Genomic DNA, 24,769 nt, shown 5'->3' with positions numbered 1-24,769 from the left:
GCCTTCCGTGACGTCACAAGGGCGCGTCTTCGCCAACACCATAGAGGTGGGCCTTCGGCGACGTCAGAGGCGCGGGTGTTTGGCTACGTCACTGGGGCGCTACAGTGCCTGGAGCTGGGCAGTCTTCTAGTCAGAGTGGGGACTGGTAACAGCGACCTCCCCGCCAGGTCCTGTGTGTTGCCGGCTAAAGAAGGGTAGCTGAAAAATTCAGACACAGCACAGTGTTTATCTTGGTCAAAAATAGAAAACTATGTCTGGCGCGGCCGAGGCGGGAGGACCCTTCAGGCCAAGAGCAGCCTAGTAACATGGCGCAACCCCATCTCTGTAGTCCTACCTCAGCCCCCCAGCTACTTGAACCCAAAAGTTCAAGGCTCCAGTGAGCTATGATCCCACCACAGCATTCCAGCCTGCGAGATTGAGGTAAACCCTGTCTAAAAAAATTTAAAAACTATCCAAGTGTGCAACAGGGAGGGACTGCTAAATAAAACATGAGGCTGGCTGGGCCCTACTGTAATCCCAGCACTTTGGGAGGCCGAGGCGGGAGGATGGATGGCTTGGGCTCAGGAGTTCGAGACCAGCCTGGGCAACATGACGAAACCGGGTCTCTACAAAAGATACAAAAATTAGCCGGGCGCGGTGCGCACCTGGCCTAATTTTTGTATTTTTTCTAGAGATGGTTGGTGGGGGGCCTCGCTATGTTGCCCCGGGCCAGTTTCGAACTCCTGAGTTGAAGCGATCTTCTCACCTTGGCCATCAGAGTTGTCGGGATTACAGGCGTGAGGGACCTCGCCCCACCTGGATTAGGCTACTTAATAACATAAGAAAGTGCTCCGCCAGGCTCAGTGGCTGACTCCTGTAATCCCAACACTTTGGGAGGCCAAGGCGGGTGGATCACCCGAGGTCAGGAGTTGGAGACCAGCCTGGCCATGGTGAAACCCAGTCTCTACAAAAAATACAAAAATTAGCCGGGCGTGGTGGCGCATGCCTGTAGTCCCAGCTACTAGGGAGGCTGATAAAGGAGAATTACTTGAACCCAGGAGGCGGAGGTTGCATTGGGCCGAGATCGCACCACTGCTCCCCAGCCTGGGCGACACAGCGAGACTCCAAAGTTTGACACCAGCCTGGGCAATGTAGTGAAACCCTGTCGCTACAAAACAAACAAAAACCCAGGGATAACTGTGTCCACCTGTGGCCCTAGCTAGTTAGGAGGCTGAGGCAGGAGGATCACTTGAGGCCAGGAGCTCAAGGCTGCAGTGAGCTATGATAATCCCACTGCTTCCCATCCTGAGCAATAGAATGAAAGCATGTCTCTAGATAGCTAGCTAGCTAGCACGTAGTTTTGTATCAAATTTTTTCCCTAGATTTGAACATGTTTTTCTAAAGTAGCATTCAACACATCAGCATTTTACATGTTATTAGTTGTTAATATGATTATGTTTTTCTGAAATACAGTATCCTTTACAAAAGCAGTTTTGTCTTTCAAAGCACATAGATAAGGCCCTCAAGTGAATTTGTCTGATGTTGGCGACCTTGGTACCATTTTGTCCACTTGGTTGGAAAAGTCAGTCAATAATTTCAGGTCACTGTTGGCCTTAGAAGAAGAGCCCAAAGGCAACAAACAAAGGCGCTGGTGTCCAGTCGCCTTCTAGAAGCATTTTCACTTTCCCTTAAGGTTTCCCTTGATGAACATAGATGTACTGTATGTAGAATTGACCCAGTGCTGCCCTGGCAACTTGGTGTATTAGGCCAAATTTACATTTCTTACCTTTATGAGAGGCACCCTGGTAGGCTAGTGGAGTTACACATAAAGTCTGATCTCAGCTGCACTGTCCAGAGATGCAACACGGACCAATCAAATAACATTCTCTGAGCCCGTTTCTTTAGCTGTAAAAGAAGAATAACATACCCATCTAAAAAGGCAGCTTATTGTATTTGATTGGTCTTTTATTTTCTATGAAACTGTGTTTAACACAGTAATTATTTTCATTTGTATACTACATTTGTGTTGTGTTTTTGGTTTTAGTTTTGTTTTTGAAATGGAGTCTTTTTTTTCGTGGTTTTGTTTTGTTTTGTTTTTGAGATGGAGTCTTTCTATTGTCTCCCAGGCTGGAGTGCAGTGGCATGATCTCCGCTCACTGCAACCTCCACCTCCCAGGTTCAAGTGATTCTCCTGCTTCAGCCTCCTGAGAAGCTGGGATTACAGGTGCCCACCACCACACCCAGCTAATTTTTAAAATATATTTTTAGTAGAGATGGGGTTACAACATGTTGCCCAGGCTGATCTCAAACTACTGACGTCAAGTGATCCACCTGCCTTGGCTTCCCAAAGTGCTGGGATTATAAGCATGAGCCACCGTGCCTGGCTTGTTTTCAAATAAGGGTTTCTTGGCTAGGCATGGTGGCTCACACCTGTAATCCCAGCACTTTGGGAGGCCAAGGTCAGTGGATCACCTGAGGTCAGGAGTTCGAGACCAGCTTGACCAATATGGAGAAACCCTGTCTCTACTGAAAATACAAAATTAGCCAGGCGTGGTGGTGCATGCCTGTAATCCCAGCTACTCGGGGCTGAGAAAGGAGAATTGCTTGAACCCAGGGGGCAGAGGTTGCAGTGAGCCGAGATTGCACCATTGCACTCCAGCCTGGGCAACAAGAGCAAAACTCTGTCTCAAAATAAAAAAAAGATTTCTTAAAATGATATTTTCAGTATTTTATAGATGACGTGTAAGCAGCAATCTTAATAGGATGTTACCTGACACTTTGCGAGACTGGCAGCTGATTTCATCCAGATGTCTCTAATTCTTTTTTCTTTTTCTTTCTTTTTTTTTTTTTTTTTTTGACAGAGCCTTGCTCTGTCACCCATGCCGGAGTGCAGTGGCACGATCTTGGCTCACTGCAACCTCTACCTCCCGGGTTCAAGCGATTCTCCTGCCTCAGGCTCCCGAGTAGCTGGGATTACAGGCACGCACCACCATGCCCAGCTAATTTTTTGTATTTTTGGTAGAGACAGCGTTTCACCATGTTGGCCAGGCTGGTCTTGAACTCCTGACCTTAGGTGATCTGCCTGCCTCGGCTTCCCAAAGTGTTAGGATTACAGGCGTCAGCCACTGTGCCTGGCCCAGATGTCTCTAATTCTAACATGAGATGTATTGCAGGATCATAGCAGAGTGAGTTGCTGATATATCCAGAAGGAAACGAGCATGGAACTCTCACGACAGCTGTCCTGAGAAGTGTGTGTGTGCTGTGCTTGAATATCTCACTGCTCATTTATACACAGGCTTTCTGGTGACTGAGTTAACAGTATGTGTTTCATAAATAATGTAGCCCTCTTTCTTTCTTTCTCTGTCTCTTTTTTTTTTTTTGAGACAGGGTCTTGCTCTATTACCCAGGCTGGAGTGCAATGGTGCAGTCTCGGCTCACCGCAACTTCAGCCTCCTGGGTTCAAGCGATTCTCCTGCCTCAGCCTCCCGAGTAGCTGGGATTACAGGCATGCGCCACCATGCCTGGCTAATTTTTTCTCTTTTTTTTTTGAGATGGAGTTTCGCCGTTGTTGCCCAGGCTGGAGTGCAATGGCACAATCTCGGCTCACCACAATCTTTGCCTTTCGGGTTCGAGGAATTCTCCTGCCTCAGCCTCCCGAGTAGCTGGGATTACAGGCATGTGCCACCACACCCAGCTAATGTTGTATTTTTAGTAGAGATGGGGTTTCTCTATGTTGGTTAGGCTGGTCTCAAACTCCTGACCTCAGGTGATCTACCCGCCTCGGCCTCTCAAAGTGCTGGGATCACAGGCATGAGCCATCGCTCCTGGCCTAATTTTTGTATTTTTAGTAGAGAGGGGGTTTCACTATGTTGGCCAGGCTGGTCTCGAATTCCTGACCTCAAGTTATCTGCTGGCCTCGGCCTCCCAAAGTGTTGGAATTACAGGAGTGAACCACCATGCCTGGCCAGGTCTATTTTTTTAAGCCTACATGTTTTGCACTTGTTAAAAGTATTTGAACATAAAATTACTCAGCTTCCCTTGTTTATGCTTGAATTTTGTATAATCTTAAATATTTTTTCCAATCTAAGCTTTATTTTATCCCGTTTCTTCTATGTTTGTATACCTTTAGGTGGCTATCTTCATTGAAAGTTTTTTCTCAAAAGCCTTAAAATAGAACATAGTTCTTGGCAGCAATTCGAAAGTTATTTGAGGAGAAGGGGAGACTTACAATGATGATTCGAATGAAGCAAACTAAAAAGTAATGAAGCAAGACAGAGGAAAAAGCAGTATTCACTTGAGCACATCCCAAAAGAATAACATTTCAAATGTAACTAGAAAAAAGTATGCTGAAGTTCGCAATACAGAAATAATTATTAATAAGATAGCTTTAAAGCCCTGCTCAGCTTTTGAATGTTGGGAATTGACCCAGAGATGGCTGTAACCTAAGATGGTTCCTTCAGTAATGACCATTTTTTCTTTTTCAAGATGATGATTATTCCCCACCTTCTAAGAGACAAAGACCAACGAGCCACCACAGCCACCAGTCCCAGAACCCGCCAATGCTGGGGAACGGAAAATGAGGGAGTTCAACTCTGGTAAGTTCTCAGCGAAATCCACGACCTTTTCCTTTATCTTCTGGACTCTCAATGTGACTGATGAAAGTTACCCCATGCTCTGCAGGGGGAAATGGTTTAGCATGTATTACTACATCTTAATCACATCTTTGTAAAGCCAGGAGCATTTTGAAAGTCACGTTACAGACATTGTTTAAACATAGTCTGTATTTACCAAAGTATAGGACATTGTATCATCTCATATTAGTTAGTTGGCTCAAAATTAGTGCTAATGACTTAGTAATTTAGTGATTTCTGTTAGCTTTAAAACCTTTATTTCAGAACTATTTCACCTCTTGGTTTTCATTTTTGCTGTGTGTCACTGCCTGCCGGCTGCTAATTTATTAACTCCCAGTGAATCATGTGTCCTGTGAAGGGACTGAATATTAGTGGCAAATTATGTTGATGATTTGTATTTTGAATACATAGAACATTAAGCTTGTATACATTTTGAAAATAGTATTTTAATATTCTACTGTGTCATAGTCACAATGATTGGATATATATTGAATTTATATGTACTTTAAGTTGTTATATGCTTATGGTCTTTAGCATTCTAACGTGCAATTGTATATCTGTTAAGTCTTTTTTTTTTTTTCAAGATTAGACTCTGATTTATTGAGGCCTCTGATGCCACATTAAGTGGCCCAGGCTTTGTGTAGGGGTTGAGGTTAAAGCAGGAAGAAGTGTGACAGGCAGGGGTACAGGATGAGATTGGAATACCTGGGGGTGCTCTGAGGCTCCCCAAGTTTCCCTGGCCTTGGCCGGCTGTGCTGCTGGCCTGGGCATCTGATGGGCCTGCGAGGGTGGTCCAGGGGCTAGGGCAGGGACTCTGGAGTCACGCTGTTGGCTTTGAATCCAGATTCCTACACTTGGTAGCTGTGAACTCTCCATGCCTCAGGGACCTGCAGAACTGAGCTCCGTCTGAGCCAGGTTCCATCCAGGCACTGTGGATCCATCCAGAGGGGCACTGCCTCAGGTTGCTCACTATTCACTGCTTTCTCAAGCAGATGCTTGTCTCCTTCTAGGCCCTCCCAATCCAGTGGAGGAGACGAAACTCATCTGCCTCTCTCCCTCTGGGCACGCCTCATGCCAGGTGCATCTGTGGACAGGGGCCATGCTCCTGCGCTTCCAAAGTTGGAGAAAGCTGCCAGGCTCAAGTGGGTACATCACAGCAGCTGCTGCCCTCTGGACACAGTGACAAAAGAACACTCTGGGCCTGGAGCCCTGGTCTGGGGCATTGGGCAAGGCTGTTGCACTTCTCTGAGCCCATTTCCCCATCTGGAAAGTGCGCTGATTGTATCTCCCTGTGGGCACTGAGGGCTCAGTGTTAGTTTGAGAGCCAGCATCTGGGGTTTGGGCTGTAATTCCCCGTCAGCCCCATAGCTGCGGGGAACCAGGGACTTTGTTGGGATTACCCTAGGCATCAGTCTAGCTTCCTGCCCCTGGCTTGGGCTCAGCACCTGAAGTAGTCTAGGGGGTAGGTGGTCCTGGTGGGGGCTGGGGCTTTTCCCCAGACTGAGGTCACACCCAGAGCCAGAAATCTTGGTGCCTGCTCTGGGCAAAGGTGCCAGCCTGTGCGACAAGAGCGAAACTCCATCTCCAAAACAAAAACAAAAAACCTTGCATCATTTCAAGGGGCTCACACCTCCCTAAGGGCCTGGTAATTGGCTGGCTCTGGCCTGCATCTGGCCCCGAGGGTGTAGGTAACACCCCACCTTACCTGGTTTCTTCCTGCCAGGGCCAATCTTCAGACCTCAGGACTTTGCAGCCTATCCCACCTTCCCTCTGGCTAGCCTTGAGCCCTTGTGGGTCCAGCACTTTTTCCAGGCTGTCTCCTGGTTGTCCTTCTACCTTGAGGCCTGGCTCATGCTGCTCCCCCTCCCACTCACCAAGACCCACAAGGACCACTCCACACCCAGCTCAGCCCCATCCCCTCAGATAGTCCTTTCTCTTTCCTCAGGTGGCCAGGTGCTTATCTTGGTGTGAGGACCTTCATTGTATCTGGGAATGCCTACTGGTCACCTCGGTGACAGAGACCAAGGCATTTACCTGATATGAGTGTCTTGGTTCACTGTCTACATGGCTAGGGAGGGAGTCAATAATAGGCTTTTCACTTGCTGCAAGGGCCAGTTCTCCTGGCCCCATGGCTCTAGGGATGGAGGACGCTGCAGGAGATGCACCACTCACTTCCCAGCTGAGGACTGTGGGTCATCTCAGGGCGATTTCACAGTCCCCACATGCCCCACCCCCTCAGCTCTGCAAATACCAAGCAGTGCAGCCTGCCTAGGGGATGATGGGCTCGAGAGTGCCCAGGTAGTGCCCAGAGTGCCCTTGGCAGGCCCCTCACCTAGCTGCTTCCACAGCTCTGTAGCAAGAGTTCTAACCTTTTTTGACTGTGAAGCCTGCTGAGAATAAGAGCTATGGACTATTTTCCCAGAAAGGCATGTACATGCTCTCCACACAAAACCTTTCATCGTGGCCAAGCACAGTGGCTCATGTAATCCCAGAACTTTGGGAGGCGGAGCCAGTCGGATCACCTGAGGTCAGGAGTTCAAGACCAGCCTGCCCAACATGGCGAAACCCTGTCTCTACTAAAAATACAAAAAATTAGCCAGGCCTGGTGGCAGCCACCTGTAATCCCAGCTACTGTGGAGGCTGAGGCAGGAGAATCACTTGAACCCGGGAGGCGCAAGTTGTAGTGTGGTGAGATCACGCCACTGCACTCCAGCCTGGGCAACAGGAGCGAAACTCTGTCTCAAAAAACGAAACAAAACCTTGCATCCTTTCAGGGGGCTCACACCTCCCTAAGGGCCCAGTAATTAAACCGCTTGGGCCTGAGAGTGAGAAACTTTGTCTCAGTTCTTCCCCGAATGATCAGCCCAGGGGTAAGGAAGGAAAAGCCAGAAAGCAGGACCCATGAGAAGGGCCCCCTCCTGGAGTTTGAGGCCCACTCCCTCCTGCCCCTGCTCTCCTCTGTCCAGGACTCCTCCCTGCTCTGCCCCACTCCTGGGGCCGTAACCATGGGGAGCTGTGGTTTTCTACAGGCCCCTGGGCACAAAGTGGGCAGGCTCACTTGGAGGCGATCAGAGTAACATGGCAGGAAGTGAGGGGGAAAGCCGCCCTGGAACTGCGCCTCTCTGCCCCCTGACGTCACTGGCGTGCACTCCTCCCTCCCCTCACTCAGGCAGTGGCATGAGTTCCATGTGAGCGCTGTCCTGCTCCCTCTGCTGCCTCTTTTTTTTCTTGGGGCTACCATAACACTTTCCCTTCCCCAGCTCTGCCAACCTGGTGGGACATTGGGCTTCCCTCTCACAGGGTCCTGGGGACAGGCCCATCCTTTATCATACCCACAGAGAGACCCTTTTTTTCTTCAGGACCTGGGGAGCAGCCAGGTTCCATGAGTTAAATGCAGATCTGAACCAAGCTGGGATTAGGGTACACACTCTCCTCTACTGAAAAGTAGCTAGGGATTCCAACTAGGTGAGAAGGAGAGTGGGGCAGAGCCAGACCAGACAAGGACTGATCACCTGGAAAAAGCCCGCCATCAAAGATCTTGGCAAATGCTGGGTGCAGTGGCTCACTCCTGTAATCCCAGCACTTTGCGGGGCTGAGACAGGTGGACTACTTGAGGCAAGGAGTTTGAGTCCAGCCTGGGCAACATGGCAAAATCCCATCTCTACTAGAAATACAAAAATTAGCTAGGCATGCTACACTCCTGTAATCCCAGCTACTCAGGAGGCTGAGGCAGGAGAATCACTTGAACTGGGGAGGCAGAGGTCGAAGTGAGCCGAGATTGTGCCCCTGCACTCCAGTCTGGGAGACAGAGTGAAACTGGGCCTCAAAAAAAAAAAAAGAATATGGCCTTGGCAGAGAGGGGCCAGCCCGGCGGTGCCTTCCCTTGGGTTTCTCCTGGGTAGGCCTCTGCCATGAGGAGGTGCTTCCTTCTGCCTGTCCATGGCCCACAGCAATGGAATGTCTGCTTCTGGGGGTTGGGTGGGAGACTGCTGGCAGAACTGGAAACCTTCAGGTGGGGTTTTATTGTTTTGTTTTGTTTTCGAGATGGAGCGTCGCTCTGTCACCCAGGCTGGAGTGCAGTGGTGGAATCTCAGTTCACTGCAACCTCCGCCCCCCTGGGTTCAAACAATTCTCCTGTCTCAGCCTCCTGAGTAGCTGAGATTACAGGCATGTGCCACCATGCCCGGCTAATTTTTGTATTTTTTGTATAGATGGCATTTCGCCATGTTGGCCAGGCTGGTCTTGAACTCCTGACCTCAAGTGATCCACCCACCTCGGCCTCCCAAAGTGCTGGGATTACAGGCATGAGCCACTGAGCCCAGCCCCTTCAGGGGGGTTTTGAGGCTTCACTACAATACTAGTTTCCTGTGGCTGCTGCAACAAATTACCACACACTTAGTGGCTTAAAACAACCAAAATGTATTCCCTTACAGGTCTGAAGGCCACAATTCTACAGTAAGTCCTGCTGAGTCAAGGTGGGAGCAGGCTCGGTGGCTTCCGAGGCTCTGCGGGAGAATCCGTTTCCTGGCCGTGGAGGTGGCCTGCTCTCCTCAGCTGGTGCTGCCCGTCTCAAATGACTGGAGATTCCTGCTCTGTCACTACACCTCCCACCCTCTCCATCACCTGCTCTGCTCTTATAAGGATCCAGGTGAGTACATCAACCCCAAAAGCCAAAGACCCTTAACTTCATTATATCTGCAAAGCCCCTTTTGCCATATAAGGTCATGTTCACCAGTTCGCGGGATTAGGATATGGGCATCTTGGGGGCATCAGTCTGCTACAGCTTGGCTGCAAAACTATTACACCCTCCTGGTGTTTCAATGATTGGGAGAAAAAGGGTTGGCATTTTTTGCTTAGGGGTCCCTCTTAAACTTGTATCTGCAAGGTCTGGGGTCCCTCTTAACCTTGTGTTTTTGTTTTTGTTTTTTTGAGGTGGAGTCTTGCTCTGTCATCCAGGCTGGCAGTGGCGTGGTCTTGGCTCACTGCAACATCTGCCTTCTGGGTTCAAGTGATTCTCCTGCCTCAGCCTCTTGAGTAGCTGGGACTACAGGCGCCCACCACCATGCCCTGCTGTTTTGTATTTTTGGTAGGGACAGGGTAGGGGTGGGGGTAGGGAGGGGGGTTTTGGCTTTGTTGCCCTGAGCTCAAAGCGACCCGTCTGCCTCTGCTGCCAAAGTGCTGGGATTACAGGCCTGCACCACTGCACCTGGCTGCTGTAAAGTCTTATTTCACACAGCTGAGACATGTTTTAGGAAGTTTGCTAAAAGACCCCTGGAGACCTCCTCATTGTGACCTCCCTGTTATTGTGTTTAATATGATTGAACTTTTCTGCCCTCCTGCTTTTCAGCTTCTCTAATAGTTTCCCATTAAACCAATTCTAAGAACCACCAAAAAAGGGAAATTTTTTTTTGAAAGCAGTAAAATGATATGGACTGTTAGAATGTAAAATATATGAAATAAGTCATTATATGTTAGTGCTGCTCTGACATAGGGACGTATTATTGAGAATCAACTTTTGCTTGATTTTCAGAGAAATGGAATAATTGTATCGCTGATCTACATAAACAAATTGAAGAATTGTCTGAAAGAAAATATGGTATGTCTAAACTGGAAAAGTCCTGTAATCTTATGTTCATGGGCGTTTACACAATGGAGTTACTGTTCATCATGGGGGTACCGTGGACAAGCCCAGGGCTGCCGGCAAGTCATGCCATCCTTACACGTTTCTCCTTGTAAGGTGCTTTGTAGTGTCTACACACTTTGTTTCTAGATTGTTGCAAAGCTGAGGAAAAGTTGTATTTCTTTAATTATTAGTTAGCACTTCTTTTAAACTTTCAGTATGGAGATTGGAAATTTATTTACATATTTATTGCAAAGCCCTGGATCTTAGGGATTTCATTGAATTATTTATTTATTTTTTTTTGAGACGGAGCCTCACTCTGTCACCCAGGCTGGAGTGCAGTGGCACGATCTCGGCTCACTGCAACCTCTGCCCCCCGGGTTCAAGCAGTTCTCTGCCTCAGCAGAGGGATTACAGGCGCAGCTGGGATTACAGGCGCCAGCCACCACGCCTGGCTGATTTTTGTATTTTTAGTAGAGACGGGGTTTCATGATCTTGGCTAGGCTGGTCTTGAACTGCTGACCTCCTGATCCACTCACCTCAGCCTCCCAAAGTGCTGGGATTACAGGTGTGAGCCGCCATGCCTGGCCAAATATTATTTTTTTAAATGAATTGTTTCTCTTAGTCTGCTTTGTTAAATTTGGAATTCATCTGGGCGCGGTGGCTCACACCTGTAATCCCAGAACTTTGGGAGGCCAAGGCAGGCAGATATCTAGGTCGGGAGTTCGAGACCAGCCTGACCAACATGGAGAAACCCCGTCTCTACTAAAAATACAAAATTAGACGGGTGTTGTGGCGCATGTCTGTAATCCCAGCTATTCGGGAGGCCAAGGCAGGAGAATCGCTTGAACCCAGGAGGCAGAGGTTGCGGTGAGCCGAGGTTGCACCATTGCACTCTAGCCTGGGCAAAAAGAGCAAAACTCCATCTCAAAATAAATAAATAAATAAAATGTTCAGTACTCACCAAGGTGCCCCTATTGTCTCTACTTTTATCTTGATGCATCACTGAATTGATGTTAGATTTCAGATTCATCATTGCCCTTATACTATTCTATCCTGAAACCACCTTTATATAATGATGAAAGAAATTAGCGATTTGTTATTATCCTCTCTCTGTTGGTATACTTCAAATGCTCACCTAAAAAGAGCAACAACCAGTGGAAAACACATGATGTTTTTATTTGGATGACTATTTACTTGTAACCTACTAGCAAACTATAAAATTGTATGATATGCAGAATTTTAACTGAATTGCTTTAAGTGAACATTTAAACATGATAAACCATATTGATGGTATTTATGTTGATATATTAAAATGAACATTTTTCTTCATCATGAGTAATATAACCTACTTCTCAATGAAAACCTAGCATTCAATTTGCTAATGAATTCAATAACATTTCCATAATATTTTTAGTTACATGCTTAAGGTTCTCTTAGTGTTTCTCCCACTTTTTAATAGCTTATGCCTTTTTCACCTTTGGTTTTTTTTTGGTTCATTTTAAAGCAAAATCTCACAACATGTGATACCTGGAAACACTGTAACCTAGTGGTAAGACCATAGGCCCTGGGAACACAGGCTGGCCATGTCTCTTCTCCTGTCTGAGCTTTAGTATCCTCTTTTGTGGTCATGAGAACTGAAGATCTGTCCCGAAGGTTTGATAAGATAGTAAAGTGCTTCACATAATACCAGACATATAAATACACAGTAAATGCTTCCTCCTTATATTTTTATTGATTGATTGATTGAGACAGAATCTTGCTCTTTTGCCCAGGCTGGAATGCAGTGGCCTGATCGTGGTTTCTGCAACCTCCACCTCCTGGGTTCAGGCAATTCTCCTGCCTCAGCCTCCCGAGTAGCTGGGATTACAGGTGCCTGCCACCATGCCCAGCTAATTATTGTATTTTTAGTACAGACGGGGTTTTACCATGTTGGCCAGGCTGGTCTCGAACTCCCGACCTCATGATCTGCCTGGCTCGGCCTCCCAAACTGCTGGGATTACAGGTGTGAGCCACTGTGCCCAGCCTGTCTTTTCTCTTCACACCCACAGTTCATGATGAAATATTAAATATGTACTAGTGGATATTACTTTGCTGAATATTGCCTAGTGAATATTAAGTATTTATTCCCACCTTTCAGACATGAACTTATGAATTCAACAGGTGAAGATTTACAACTTGATAAATCAGCTTCATGAGGTACATCTTCAGTCTTAAGTCAGATTAGAAGATTATGTGAAGTAATTAACACTTAACATTGATTTAATGGTAGCTTCCACATGAAATAGTATGCCTCTAAGTATTAATCATGTCCTAGGACAGGAGAATTCATGTTGTCAAAATTCTCATACTCTCTAGAACAATAAACTCATTTTCTTTTTATTAGTAAATATTGCATTTATGGGTAGACAAAACTGAAAGAACCATATTTGTTCTACTTTTGAGATGCAAGATTCATCTGGCATAATGCATTGAACAGGTTATTATTGAAGTCTACACCAGTCAACTGAATAAGCATTCATCAAATGTCCATGATATGCAGGACATAAGTTTTCTTTTAGAGTATGGAACCATGCATATCATCTTTTAATTAGATGATTTAGTTAGATATGTTTTTAAAGAAATAGAAATATAATTGATTTTCTTGTTTTGGCTCTGGAGTGGAGTGGGGACGAAACAGAATGGATTCACACTGTTTAGATTTACTAAAATGGAAGGATTGCAGCAAGATCATATCCCTAGGCTCCCCGTAGCAAATGTCACCTGCTAGCTGTTTTTTTTTAGTTTTTTTTTTTGTATTTTTTTTGTAAGTTGAAGTTTTGTTCTGTCGCCCACGCTGGAGTGCAGTGGTATGATCTCTCAGCTCATGGCAAGCTCACCTCCTGGGTTCAAGCAATTCTCCCTGCCTCGGCCTCCTAAGTAGCTGGGATTACAGGCCTCTGCCACCACGCCTGCCTAATTTTTGTATTTGTAGTAGAGTTGGGGTTTCACCATGTTGGCCAGGCTGGCCTTGAACTCCTGACTTCAGGAGATTCACCCGCCTCAGCCTCCCAAAGTGCTGGGATTATGGGTGGGAGTCACTGCACTTGGATTTAATGGGATATTTCACTACAGACTTTGGTAAACAGAATATTAGCATTTTTGGTGTTCTTTTTATTTTACTTGTACTATTTTTCTTTGGACTCAATCACAATAACAGAATTAAAGATCAAAGTGTAAAAGTTAAAGACCAGTACAGATTCAATAATTATTCTTTTCTACATACTGTGTTTAAATGATATCCCTTTTTCTTTTTGTTCTTATAGCTCGAGCTGTAAAAGCCAAAGGTCCGGTGATGATCCCATACCCGTTTTTCCAGTCTCATGTTGAAGATTTTTATGTAGAAGGCCTTCCCAAAGGAATTTATTTATTTATTTTTTTTTTGAGATGGAGTTTTCACTCTTACCGCCCAGGCTGGGGTGCAATGGCGTAACCTTGCTGGTCACTGCAACCTCTGCCTCCTGGGTTCAAGAAATTCTCCTGCCTTAGCCTCCCAAGTCGCTGGGATTACAGGTGCCCACCACCACACCAGGCTAATTTTTGTATTTTTAGTGGAGATAGGGTTTCACCATGTTGGCCAGGCCAGTCTCGAACTCCTGACGTCAAGTGATCTTCCCGCCTCAGCCTCCCAGAGTGCTGAGATTACAGACGTGAACCCATGCCTGGCCAGGAATTTTGTTTTTTAGGAAGGCTTTCTACTAATGGAATTCCTGGCCTTGAGAGGATATTACTTTCGAAGGAAAGGATTTTTTTGTTATTAAAAGGTAAGATTCTTGGATTCTTATTGGACTGTTATCTCTGTTATGAGTAATCCATCTTTAGTCATTCACCACTAGGGTTGTATTTAATTAAGTCTGAGTTATTTTATGGTGGTTTTGTTTTGTTTTGTTTTTACCGAATTTTGTTCTCATTGCCCTGGCTTGAAGGCAATGGCATGATCTCAGGTCACCACATTCTCTGCCTTCCGGGTTCAAGCAATTCTCCTGCCTCAGCCTCCTGAGTAGCTGGATTTACAGGCATGCACCACCATGCCTGGCTAATTTTTTGTATTTTTAGTAGAGATGGTGTTTCACCATGTTGACCAGGCTGGTCTAGAACTCCTGACCTTGGGTGATCCACCCGCCTTGGCCTCCCAAAGTGCTGGGATTACAAGCATGAGCCACCGTGCTGGGCCTGGTCCTGCTTCTTTCTCGTTTTCTTTTTTTTTCATTAGCAGATTAAAATTGGTGCCTTATTCAGACATGAGCAAAAGGACATTAGCCCAGCCTTGGAAATAGGTGTGAGCCCATACATGATTTTCCTAGTTTCTCCTCCCCCTTTGCTTTTTGCTGTCTTGTTAGTATGTTAATTGTTTTCACTCTCTGAATCGTTTTTCCCCATTTGTTTGGCAGACATTTTTACTTGTCTTGGAAGAGTAGGTGAAGAGCTGTTTTTAGGACTCTTTGAAAGGGTACAGTAAGGGTGACAGTCTTGGCTAATGGTAACATCCAGGGAGCTGGGGTCAGCGTGAGCTGGAATCAGTTCAAATTAGCAAAGCACTGGCACTCAGTGGCAGGAATACAAGTGACTGCAAAGTGTTAAACACATCTGGAAAGGGATACTGACATCATCCTCAGAATCTGTGGGGAGTTCACATAGCCAGTTAAGACCCATTCCTCTTTGACCCTATAAAGATTCTTTAAAGAATAATACCCTTAGTGGTTTTCTAGCCAGCTTGCCTGCTCATTTATCTTTGAGGACAACATGCCTTGTGGAGCTCCACAGGTCCCAGAGGGGTATGGATTCTGCATTTGAAAGTGCTGAAGCTGAGAGACTGGGTCTTGGTGGACCCCAAGAGGTCTGTTTCTCCTCTACTCATTGTTCCTTTTTTTCCCAGCAGCTGGCATTGCTGTTCAAATGGGTTGTTCTTTGCTGTTTTAAGTTGTTTCATAGTGGTGTGTCAGGATTTGGGTTTTCTGAATACTTTCCAAGCTGGTGACTTGAGTGGTGGTTAGGGAGGAGCTGTTTTAGGGCTGTTCTGGAGCTATTGAGATCAGGTGTCTAGATACTCCCAGCGTGTCTGTTGAGGAGAATGCTGTTCTCATTGTGCTGCCTTTGGTGGTGCTGTGTGTGGCTCTTTAGATGTGGGTGGAGGTGAGCTGGGGGAGTTAATGAGATCTTTTTTAGGTGCTTTTGATAAAGTAGCCTGCACTACAGGATTCATTGTGACTTTTTTCCTTAACCTGTGCATTTCTCTGTGCTAGCTTTTGCTGTCTTTCTCATGCCTTTGATTTTCCCAGCTCCTCTTGGTTGAATTAACATAAGTGCTCTGCTGTGGTTTAAATGTGTCCCCCAAAGTTTATGTGCTGGAAACTCAATCCTCAATGCAACAATTGGGATGTGGGGCCTAATAAAATAGCCTTCATGAATGAGTTAATGTTGTTATTGTGGTAATAGATTAGTAATCACAGAGTGGGCTTATTATAAAACAGAGTTCAGCCCCTTTTGCCCTCTTGCTTTCTTGCACTCTCTTTTCCTTCTGCCTTCTGTAGTGGGATGATGCAGCAAGAAGACCCTTACCAGATGCAGGCCCCTCAACCTTGGACTTCCTAACATCCAGAACTGTTAAGAAATAAAATTTATTCCTTTCCTTTTCTTCCTCCTTTCCCTTCTCCTCCCTTTTCTTCCCTTCCCCTCCCTCCCTCTCTCTCTCCCTCCCTCCTTCCCTCCTTTCCTCCTTCCCTCTTTCCCTCTTTCCCTTCCTTCCTTTCCTTCCTTCCCTTCCTTCCTTTCCTTCCTTTCCTTCCTTTCCTTTCCTCCTTCCCTTTTTCCCTCCTTCCCTCCTTCGTTCCTTTTTTCTTTCCTTCCTTTTTTCCTTTTTATAAATTATGCAGTCTGTGGTATTCTTTTATAGAAGCATGAAATGGACAAAGACTCCATTTTCAAGAGCAAGCACTTTTGTAGTTTCTGAGCGAATTATGACTGCAAAGGAAGTTCTATAGGTAGCCTCAGATCCACTACCTAGGAAGCATGCTACCAAGCAGACCTAGGATCTAGGATTTGATCAAGTGCTGGGCAACATGATAACCTCTGCAATTTAGCACCTCCCTATATACCTCCAGTTGGCTCAGCCCATCAGGGCTAAAACTACCCCTCATATGCTAGTGTGTCTTGTAGGCAGAAGCCTTGCCTAAACCCTAAGCTGCTTGGCTCACATTCTGTCTTGTGCTTTTTTTGTAGGGGGTTCAAATATACACAAAAGAAATATGTTGAACCTCCATGCACCCAATCCGCAGATTAAGCAGTTACCTCCATTTTTCCAGATTTGTTTCATCTGCTTCAATCTCCCTAAAAATTTATGTTTGTACAGGAAAAACTGAATAAATAGCTAATTCTCCACCCTACCTCTCATCTTAAGTCACTTTTCAGAGTAGGAAGTTAGTGACCTAGTAACCTTCCCTCTAATGACCAGTAGTTTTTTTTCTGAATACCATTATGAACTCATAGATTATTGTTTGCGTTTGATGTATTTCAGGCCATTGCAGTCTTTATTGTTTTGGATGCTTACATTGTCTCATCTAGGTTAATAATTATCTCTTCAAGTTGACTTTCATGTCTTTTTGACGTGATCCTGTTGGACTTTGATGACTTCCTTGCTTTCTGGCAAAAAAGATGTTCCAGGATCAATATACTGCACCATACATGGAGTCAGCCATTTCTCTAGGGAACCTTGATTCCTTTTAGTAGAGAACATAGTTTGAGGTCTTGGACTGAATGACTTTTGTGAACCTCCTCTCCTGAGACTACAGCCTGCATCCCTGCATATAGCCCATTTGGAGCTCTTGCTAGGCACCAACAGATCTCCTAAAACTGCTATATAGTTCTGCCTCACTCTTACAAAGATTCGTCTCTTGAGAGTTTTGTGCTTTACCCCCAGATGTGGTCTTTCTGGTTCTGAAGTTTTGCTTCAGTCACCCTGAATTTTGCCAGCCCTATGCATGCTATACCTTGGATTGCCAACTTGCCCTCACTGAAGCCAGTTTCTCTGGTTAGAATAGTTGCCCCAACCCATGCCTAATACTCTAGTAAACAAGGTTCTACCTGGGCTTAGATTAACTTTTGCTCCTTTGGGCCGTGTGTTCTACCAGCATTCCATTTATCTGAAACTCTCCGTCACCTTAAGAACTTATCTGTTCTTTAATGATTTACTGCTGCTTCCTGGGTTCAAAAGAACCCAGTTCAGGAGTTTCTGTTTTAGTTTGAGATCTTATAGGCCTGTCTCATCAGGTTTGTGTCAGCCCAGCTAGGATTAGGCAGAATAGGGTGGGGGCTGTAGTGCATTTTTGGCACAGCATGTACCTGTCTGACTAATTCTTTGTCTTTTCTTTCCTGATGCAATTCATGGGTCTTAGCATCTTCTGAATGGTGTTTAGTAGGTCATCCTGTTGATTTCCTGCTAGGGAGTAGCATACTCTGGCTCTGTACCATTGGCCAAGGGACTTAAGGATAGATGAAGGGCTGCAGTTTTGTTAAATGGAACAATATGAAGAGATGGCATTGTAAAAAAAAAAAAAGGCTTGGCAGCAGGGCCCATTTGAATGGTTGGTCCTTGGCTCCTGTGTTGATATAGGCAGATCCTTGACAGGAATTTGGAATGATCCCAAATATTGTAGATCACTGGTACATCAAGTCATCCTCAAGGTTGTCTGTGTAACAGTTTTGAATGATATTTTGTCAGTCTTTGGAGATTCTCTGTATAGGGTTTAATCATTTAGTTATTTCAGCTGAGCCTGTTTAGTTTCTTTGCAAGGAGATAAGAAATGTGAAAGAGATGTAGACATTAGGGAAAAAAGTCAGGAGTCTTGTTTCCCCACCCTCTACTTGGGTTCTGGAACTGGACTCATAGGTGAGTAGTGAAGAGCTGGGCCCAAGCACATTAATCCTAGATCTAGCTCTGCTTTGCGCTCGCTCCAGTTCTTGTATCAAATTCACTTCAAGCCACCCAGAGTAGTATGTAGAGGAGTCATTCAGGACCGTGCTTATACTTCATTATATCAAATGGGAGATCCAGTAATTTATAGCCTGTTATTTCTGGAGTCTGGAGATGGCTCTGCATAAGATTTGCTGAAGCAAATTTTATTACATTAGAAGAGAACCTAGCTGGCTGCATCCTACACTGGAAGCTTTTAGATGCTAATAAGGAGGTCATGTAAAGGTCACAGAATGACTCTGGAATCCATTCCCCGCCAAGAAAGAATAATGACATTCTATGTTGGCCTCTTTTCATTTCCCTTTGATTTTGAGTAATAAATTCTCTCCTCACTTCCCAGCTGAACGGTTTGGGAGTCTCTATTCCCTAGAAAGACTCTGGTCACATACCCATCAGATTAAATTAGGTGAAAACTCTTTGGCCTTCATGAATGTTGAAGGATTTCAAAGGGCTAATGGAAATTCTTCTAGAAGTAACTGCAACCTCCGCCTTCCGGGTTCAAGCGATTTTCCTGCCTCAGCTTCCTGAGTAGCTGGGATTACAGGCGTCCACCACCATGCCCAACTAATTTTTGTATTTTTAGTAGAGACGGGGTTTCACCATGTTGGCCAGGCTGGTCTAGAACTTTTGACCTCAGGTGATCCGCCCGCCTCAGCCTCCCAAAGTGCTGGGATTACAGGCGTGATCCACAGCGCTCAGTTAAACTTCAGTTTTTCATGTTCCATGCATAGGTCAGGGTCTTAGGGAGTGATTCATTCTAGCAGAACTCCCTGGATTTTAAGGCAGGTGTTCCATTTATTAATTGACAAAGGAGGCATATTTCTCCCCTGGTAACCCAAAGATTTAGGTCATTTTCCCAGAGACTCCATTTCCACTGTGAGGGTTCTTGGAAAACTAAGCAGAGGATGAGGAAAAGTCTGTGAACAAGCTTGCTGGTCTCTCCCTGTCCTACAAAAGAGCATACCTCTCCTGTAACCAGAAGGCCCTTTTGATTAGGCAAGGCTGGACAGACTGAGATTAGGGCGTGTGTGTGTGTGTGTGTGTATGTGTGTGTGTGTGTGTCTTGAGACAGGGTCTCACTCTGTCACCCAGGCTGGAGTGCAGTGGTGAGATCGGAGCTCACTGCAGCTTCCACTTCCTGGGCTCAAGCGATCCTCCTATTTCAGCCTCCAGAGTAGCTGGGACTATACGAATGTTTCACCGCACCCAGTTCATTTTCTAATTTTTTGTAGAGATGAGGTTTCACTGTGTTGCTCAGGCTGGTCTTGAACTCCTGGCCTCACGGGATCCTCCTGCCTTAGTCTCCCAGTGGGCTGGGATTATAGGTATGAGCCACCTCACCTGACCTGCGACGATTTTTCAACAATGTAATTTCTCTTTTACAGAGCCACCTAAGCTGAAGATTCCCTTGAGAACAAGTACTGTCCTGTGGTTTCGTGGCCTTTCTTCCATTTGTGGTTCTTGCGAAGTGGAATTTAAATGACATCTTATCAAGATGGATAAACCCTAGTTTCCCAGTGCTGGAATATAGAAAATGGATGGACAAGTAAATCCCACTCAGCACCCATAGTCCAGGCATGGGGACCTCAACACACCTGAGCCCCAGACATCACCTTTCATTGTGAGTAGCTCTGAGATGACACTTCTGCTGTTCCCAATTCCAGCATTAATTGGATTAGATAGTTTTATTTTATGAAGAATTTTCATATGCCACAATCCTGACCATATCCTCAAGTGAACAGAAAAATTCTATTAAAAAGTCAACCTTCTGTCTCACTCTGTTGCCCAGACTGGAGTGCGGTGGTGCAATTATGGCTCACTGCAGCCTCAACCTCCTGGGCTCAAGCAATCCTCCTGCCTCAGCCTCACAAGTAGCTGGGACTACAGGTGCTTGTCACCACACCTCACTAATTTTCCCATTTGTGTTATATGTGGATTCCACAGGACTGACTTCGAAAACTCGAGTATGCGTGGATTTTGGTATACACAGAAATGGGAGAGCTGGAACTAATCCCCCCATATACCAAGTGACAAATTGTATCCGTTTTTACAATTATACCGTAGGAGACATTATGTTCCATGACAATGGTAATTTTTAATGACAATTTTTAATTGAGTGAAATTACCATAAAAATAATAATAGTAGCAGTTAATATTTACTGAGCTGTTACTAGGTGCCTATAAATAGCATAGATTTTTAAATTCTCCATAATTCTTCCTTATTTCACTTAACCACTCTATCTTAAATTACTCATGCTTGCCTCAGTAGCACACATACTTAAGTTGGAACAATAGAGAGATTGGCATGGCCTCTGTGAAAGAATGACATGCAAATTTGTGAAGCATTCCATATTTTTTAAAAAAAGAGAAAAAAATTACTCCCAGATTTTCACTGTGTTTGTGCATATGGCCTTTTGTTTAGGTTGAATTATATCCAAAGATGAAATTTCCAGAAGTGAGATTACTGTGAGTCACAGGGCATGAGCATTCTTATTACCCTTGATGTAAATTGCAAAGCTTTCAGGCATGGTGGCTGTCAGCCTGTAATTCCAGCACTTTGGGAGGCTGAGGTGGGAGGATTGCTTGAGGCCAGGAGTTGGAGGAGGCAGTATAACGAGTCACTGTCTGTATGATTTAAAAAAAAATTTCCAAGCTTTATCCTGGAAGGCTTATATACATTTTAAACACCACTAATACTACAAGAAAATGGCCATTTCACTGCACCTTCGCCCACACAGGTATTATAATTTAACAAGTTATTTTCTGTGTGATAAATGAAAGACCTCATATTATTACTTTGTCACCCATTTTTTTTTTTTTTTTTTTTTTGAGATGCAGTCTCGCTCTGTCGACCAGGCTGGAGTGCAGTGGTGTGATCTCGGCTCACTGCAACCTCTGCCTCCCAGGTTCAAGCGATTCTCCTGCCTCAGCCTCCTGAGTAGCTGGGATTACAGGCACATGCCACCATGCCCGACTAATTTTTGTATTTTTAGTAGAAATGGGGTTTCACCATGTTGATCAGGCTGGTCTCGAACTCCTGACCTCGTGATCTACCCGCCTCGGCCTCCCAAAGTGCTTGATTACAGCTGTGAGCCATGCGCCCAGCCTATTTGTCACATATTTTGTCTTTCCTTATGTTAGCTTATTAGCTTTATTTCTTTATTGTCCTTTTTTTCTTTTTTGAGATGAAGTCTCGCTCTGTCTCCTAGGCTTGAGTATAGTGGCACAGTCTCAACTCACTGCAGCCTTGACCTCCTGGGCCCAGGTGATCCTTCCACCTCAGTAGTTGGGACTATAGGCACATGCCACTATGCCTGGCCAATTATTTTTATTTTTTAATTTTTATTAGAGACAAGGTCTTGCTTTGTTTCTTAGGCTGGTCTGGAACTCCTGGCCTCAAGCAATCCCCCCACCACCCCCTCCCAAAGTACTGGTATTATAAGCATGAGCCACCATGCCTGGGGTATCTGTGTCTTTTCCATTTATTTATAGAGTTACTTTGTCTTTTACTAATTCAATGATCTGTTTAATCTTTTATTAAATTATAAAAATAGTAAATACTTTTAAATAAATGAAACATTTCCTTCACTCTTTAGACCCATAATCTTATCTCAGGAAATAATTGCTATTGAGAAAATGGGCCATATCCTTCAAGATACGTACATGGTGATTGAACGTCACTTCACATTTTCATATTTCGTGGACATTTGTGCCAATACCTATTGATCTATCTTAATCCTTTTCGTGGTTGCATAATATTTTATTATATGGATGTATCACAATTCACCAGTACCAGTCAACTGCTGGAGGCATTTAGGCTCCTTCTCATATTTGCTTTGAGCTCTTTATATAATTAAAAATTAACCCCCTCAGCCAGGTGTGGCAGCTCATACCTGTAATCCCAGCACTTTGGAAGGCTGAGGTGAGAGAACTGCCTGAGTGTAGGAGATCACCACCAACCTGGTCAACATGGTGACACTTTGTCTCTACTAAAAATTAAAAAAAAAAAAAAAGAGCTACACGTTGCAGTGCACACCTGTAGTCCCAGCTACTGGGGAGGCTAAGACTGGAGGATCACTTGAGTCTAGAAGGCTGAGGCTGCAGTAAGCTATGATCACACCATTGCACTTTAGCTTTGCTAAGAGCAAGACTGCATTTCTTAAACAAAATAAAAATTAGATGGGAATATTGCTCAAGCCCTGGAGGGTGAGGCTGCAGTTAACTGTGATTGCACCACTGCAGTCCAGCCTAGGCGATAGAGCAAGACCCTTTCTCTAAAAATAAAATAAAATAAAAATTAACCTTCTATCATATTTCCCAGTAACACCTTCCCTCCTACGTTTCTCCTAGAAGCCCTTAAATTTTGTTTTTCACATACCATTTAAAACTTTTAAGTGCTGATGTCTGTCTGTGTCATCCTTTTTTTTTTTTTTTTTTTTTTTAGAATGTCTTTTTGTCACTTCTAGCTGGACCTACCATGAAAGACTTCTGAATCCAGGAAGAGAGACTGACTGGGCAACATGTTATTCAGGTACAAAAAGACTTGGACTGTAACTCAAAAATGATCAAATAATAGTGCATGCATCAAGTGCAATGGGAAGCTCTTCTGGAGAGGGAGAGAAGCTTCCAGTTAAGGTGACATTGAAGCCAAGTCCTGTAAGATGAGAAAGAGTTGTATGAGAGTGGGGAGGGAAGGGGGAGGTGGAGGGATGGGGATTGGGCTGGGATGGGATGGAGTGAGCTGCCCAGGCAGGGAAACCAGCACTATACAGACCTGAACAATGAAGATGGCACATTTTGTTCAGGGAATGGTGAATTAAGTGTGGCAGGAATGCTTTGTAGAGCCGGTCATTTGCTTGTATGGAATTTTGCCCAAGAGACCTCATTACAGTTTCTAATTTTTTGATGTTATCATGCATCACTGCCCTTGTCAGATAGTATCATGATCACAATAACATCAAGCATAATATTTCATTGATTCTCACAAAAACAGGTGGGTGCCACAGTTATCCCCATTATATGCACAAAATGATGAAGACTTGGGGTTAATGAGCGATTTGCCCAAGCTCACCTGAATATTAAGACTGAGTCAAATGTTAGTCTGGTCTGACTTTAATGCTTGCCTTGTTCATGAGCACCGTGCATTGCCTCTCCTATGCAGTTAAGCAGGTAGACAGGTGAGAGAAGAGCCCCTGTGATATCAGGGGAAATTCACCCCTGATATTTCATGTAGGTTCTTTTCTATTTTCCCTGAGTGTCAGCCGGTCTGAGAAATAAAGGGAAAGAGTACAAAAGAGAGAAATTTTAAAGCTGGGTGTCTGGGGGAGACATCACATGTCAGCAGGTTCCGTGATGCCCCCCAAGCCGTAAAACCAGCAAGTTTGTATTAGTGATTTTCAAAAGGGGAGGGAGTGTACAAATAGGGTGTGGATCACAGAGATCACATGCTTCACAAGGTAATAAAATATCACAAGGCAAATGGAGGCAGGGCAAGATCACAGGACCACAGGACCGGGGCAAAATTAAAATTGCTAATGAAGTTTCGGGCAAGCATTGTCATTGATAATATCTTATCAGGAGAAAGGGTTTGAGAGCAGACAACCCATCTGACTAAAATTTATTAGGCGGGAATTTCCTCGTCCTGATAAGCCTGGGAGTGCCATGGGTAGCCTGGGGCTTATTTCATCCCTTATCTACGACTGTAAAAGACGGCTGTCCCCAAAGCAGCCATTTCAGAGGTCTCCCCTTAGGGATGCATTCTCTTTCTCAGGGATGTTCTTTGCTGAGAAAAAGAATTCAGCAATATTTCTCCTATTTGCTTTTGAAAGAAGAGAAATATGGCTCTGTTCCACCTGGCCCACAGGCAGCCAGAGTTTAAGGTTATCTCTCTTGTTCCCTGAAATTGCTGTTATCCTGTTCTTTTTTCAAGGTACCCAGGTTTCATATTGTTTAAACAACTTGTACAGTTAACGCAGTTATCACAGGGTCCTGCGGGGACATTCATCCTCAGCTTACGAAGATGACCGGATTAAGCGATTAAAGTAAAGACATGCATAGGAAATCACAAGGGTATTGATTGGGGAAGTGATAAGTGTCCATGAAATCTTCACAGTTTATGTTCAGAGATTGCAGTAAAGACAGGCCTAAGAAATTATAGAAGTATTAATTTGGGGAACTAATAAATGTCCATGAAATCTTCACAATTTACGTTCTTCTGCCGTGGCTTCAGCCGGTCCCTCCGTTTGGGGTCCCTGACTTCCTGCAACACGTTTCTCTCTACTTACAGACTTCTGACCAAATGTGTGTGCGGAGTTTCTACACCAATTCTCCAACTTTCTGGATACCAACCGCGTATCCCACAATTCCATTCTGACACTACCTAGAGTTAGCACAGAACCCACAGGTTGGGGCTCAGTCCCACAAGACCACCCTCACTTCAGATGCCAGTTGCAAGTCCTAGGTTGTCACCTGTATTTTGACCAACCAGTTAGAAATCAGGGTTTCCCATGACCCTCTTCTTGAGTTCAATTA

The 24,769-nt window shown here is 44.9% G+C and overlaps 1 protein-coding gene and 1 non-coding gene across 2 annotated transcripts; both read left to right on the top strand.

Annotated features, from left to right (window-relative positions):
- Positions 1–65: 65 nt before the first annotated feature.
- LOC134739850 (uncharacterized) lies at positions 66–22,868 on the top strand. Its single transcript, XM_063667424.1, has 9 exons — positions 66–420; positions 4,109–4,320; positions 4,465–4,574; positions 5,621–5,752; positions 9,044–9,258; positions 10,141–10,206; positions 13,536–14,033; positions 19,624–19,859; positions 22,683–22,868. Exons 3-7 carry the CDS (start codon positions 4,465–4,467, stop codon positions 13,700–13,702), a joined length of 690 nt encoding a protein of 229 aa, XP_063523494.1. The 5' UTR covers positions 66–420; positions 4,109–4,320; the 3' UTR covers positions 13,703–14,033; positions 19,624–19,859; positions 22,683–22,868.
- Positions 20,492–20,595, top strand: LOC129041775 (U6 spliceosomal RNA). The gene has a single exon (XR_008503928.1). It is a non-coding gene; the product is annotated as a U6 spliceosomal RNA (small nuclear RNA).
- Positions 22,869–24,769: the final 1,901 nt, after the last annotated feature.

The sequence above is a fragment of the Pongo pygmaeus genome, chromosome 6 (assembly GCF_028885625.2).
Source record: "Pongo pygmaeus isolate AG05252 chromosome 6, NHGRI_mPonPyg2-v2.0_pri, whole genome shotgun sequence".
NCBI classification, from domain to species: Eukaryota; Metazoa; Chordata; class Mammalia; order Primates; family Hominidae; genus Pongo; species Pongo pygmaeus.
Note: the sequence above shows the minus strand (reverse complement) of the source record. Positions and strands in the feature narration are given on the sequence as shown.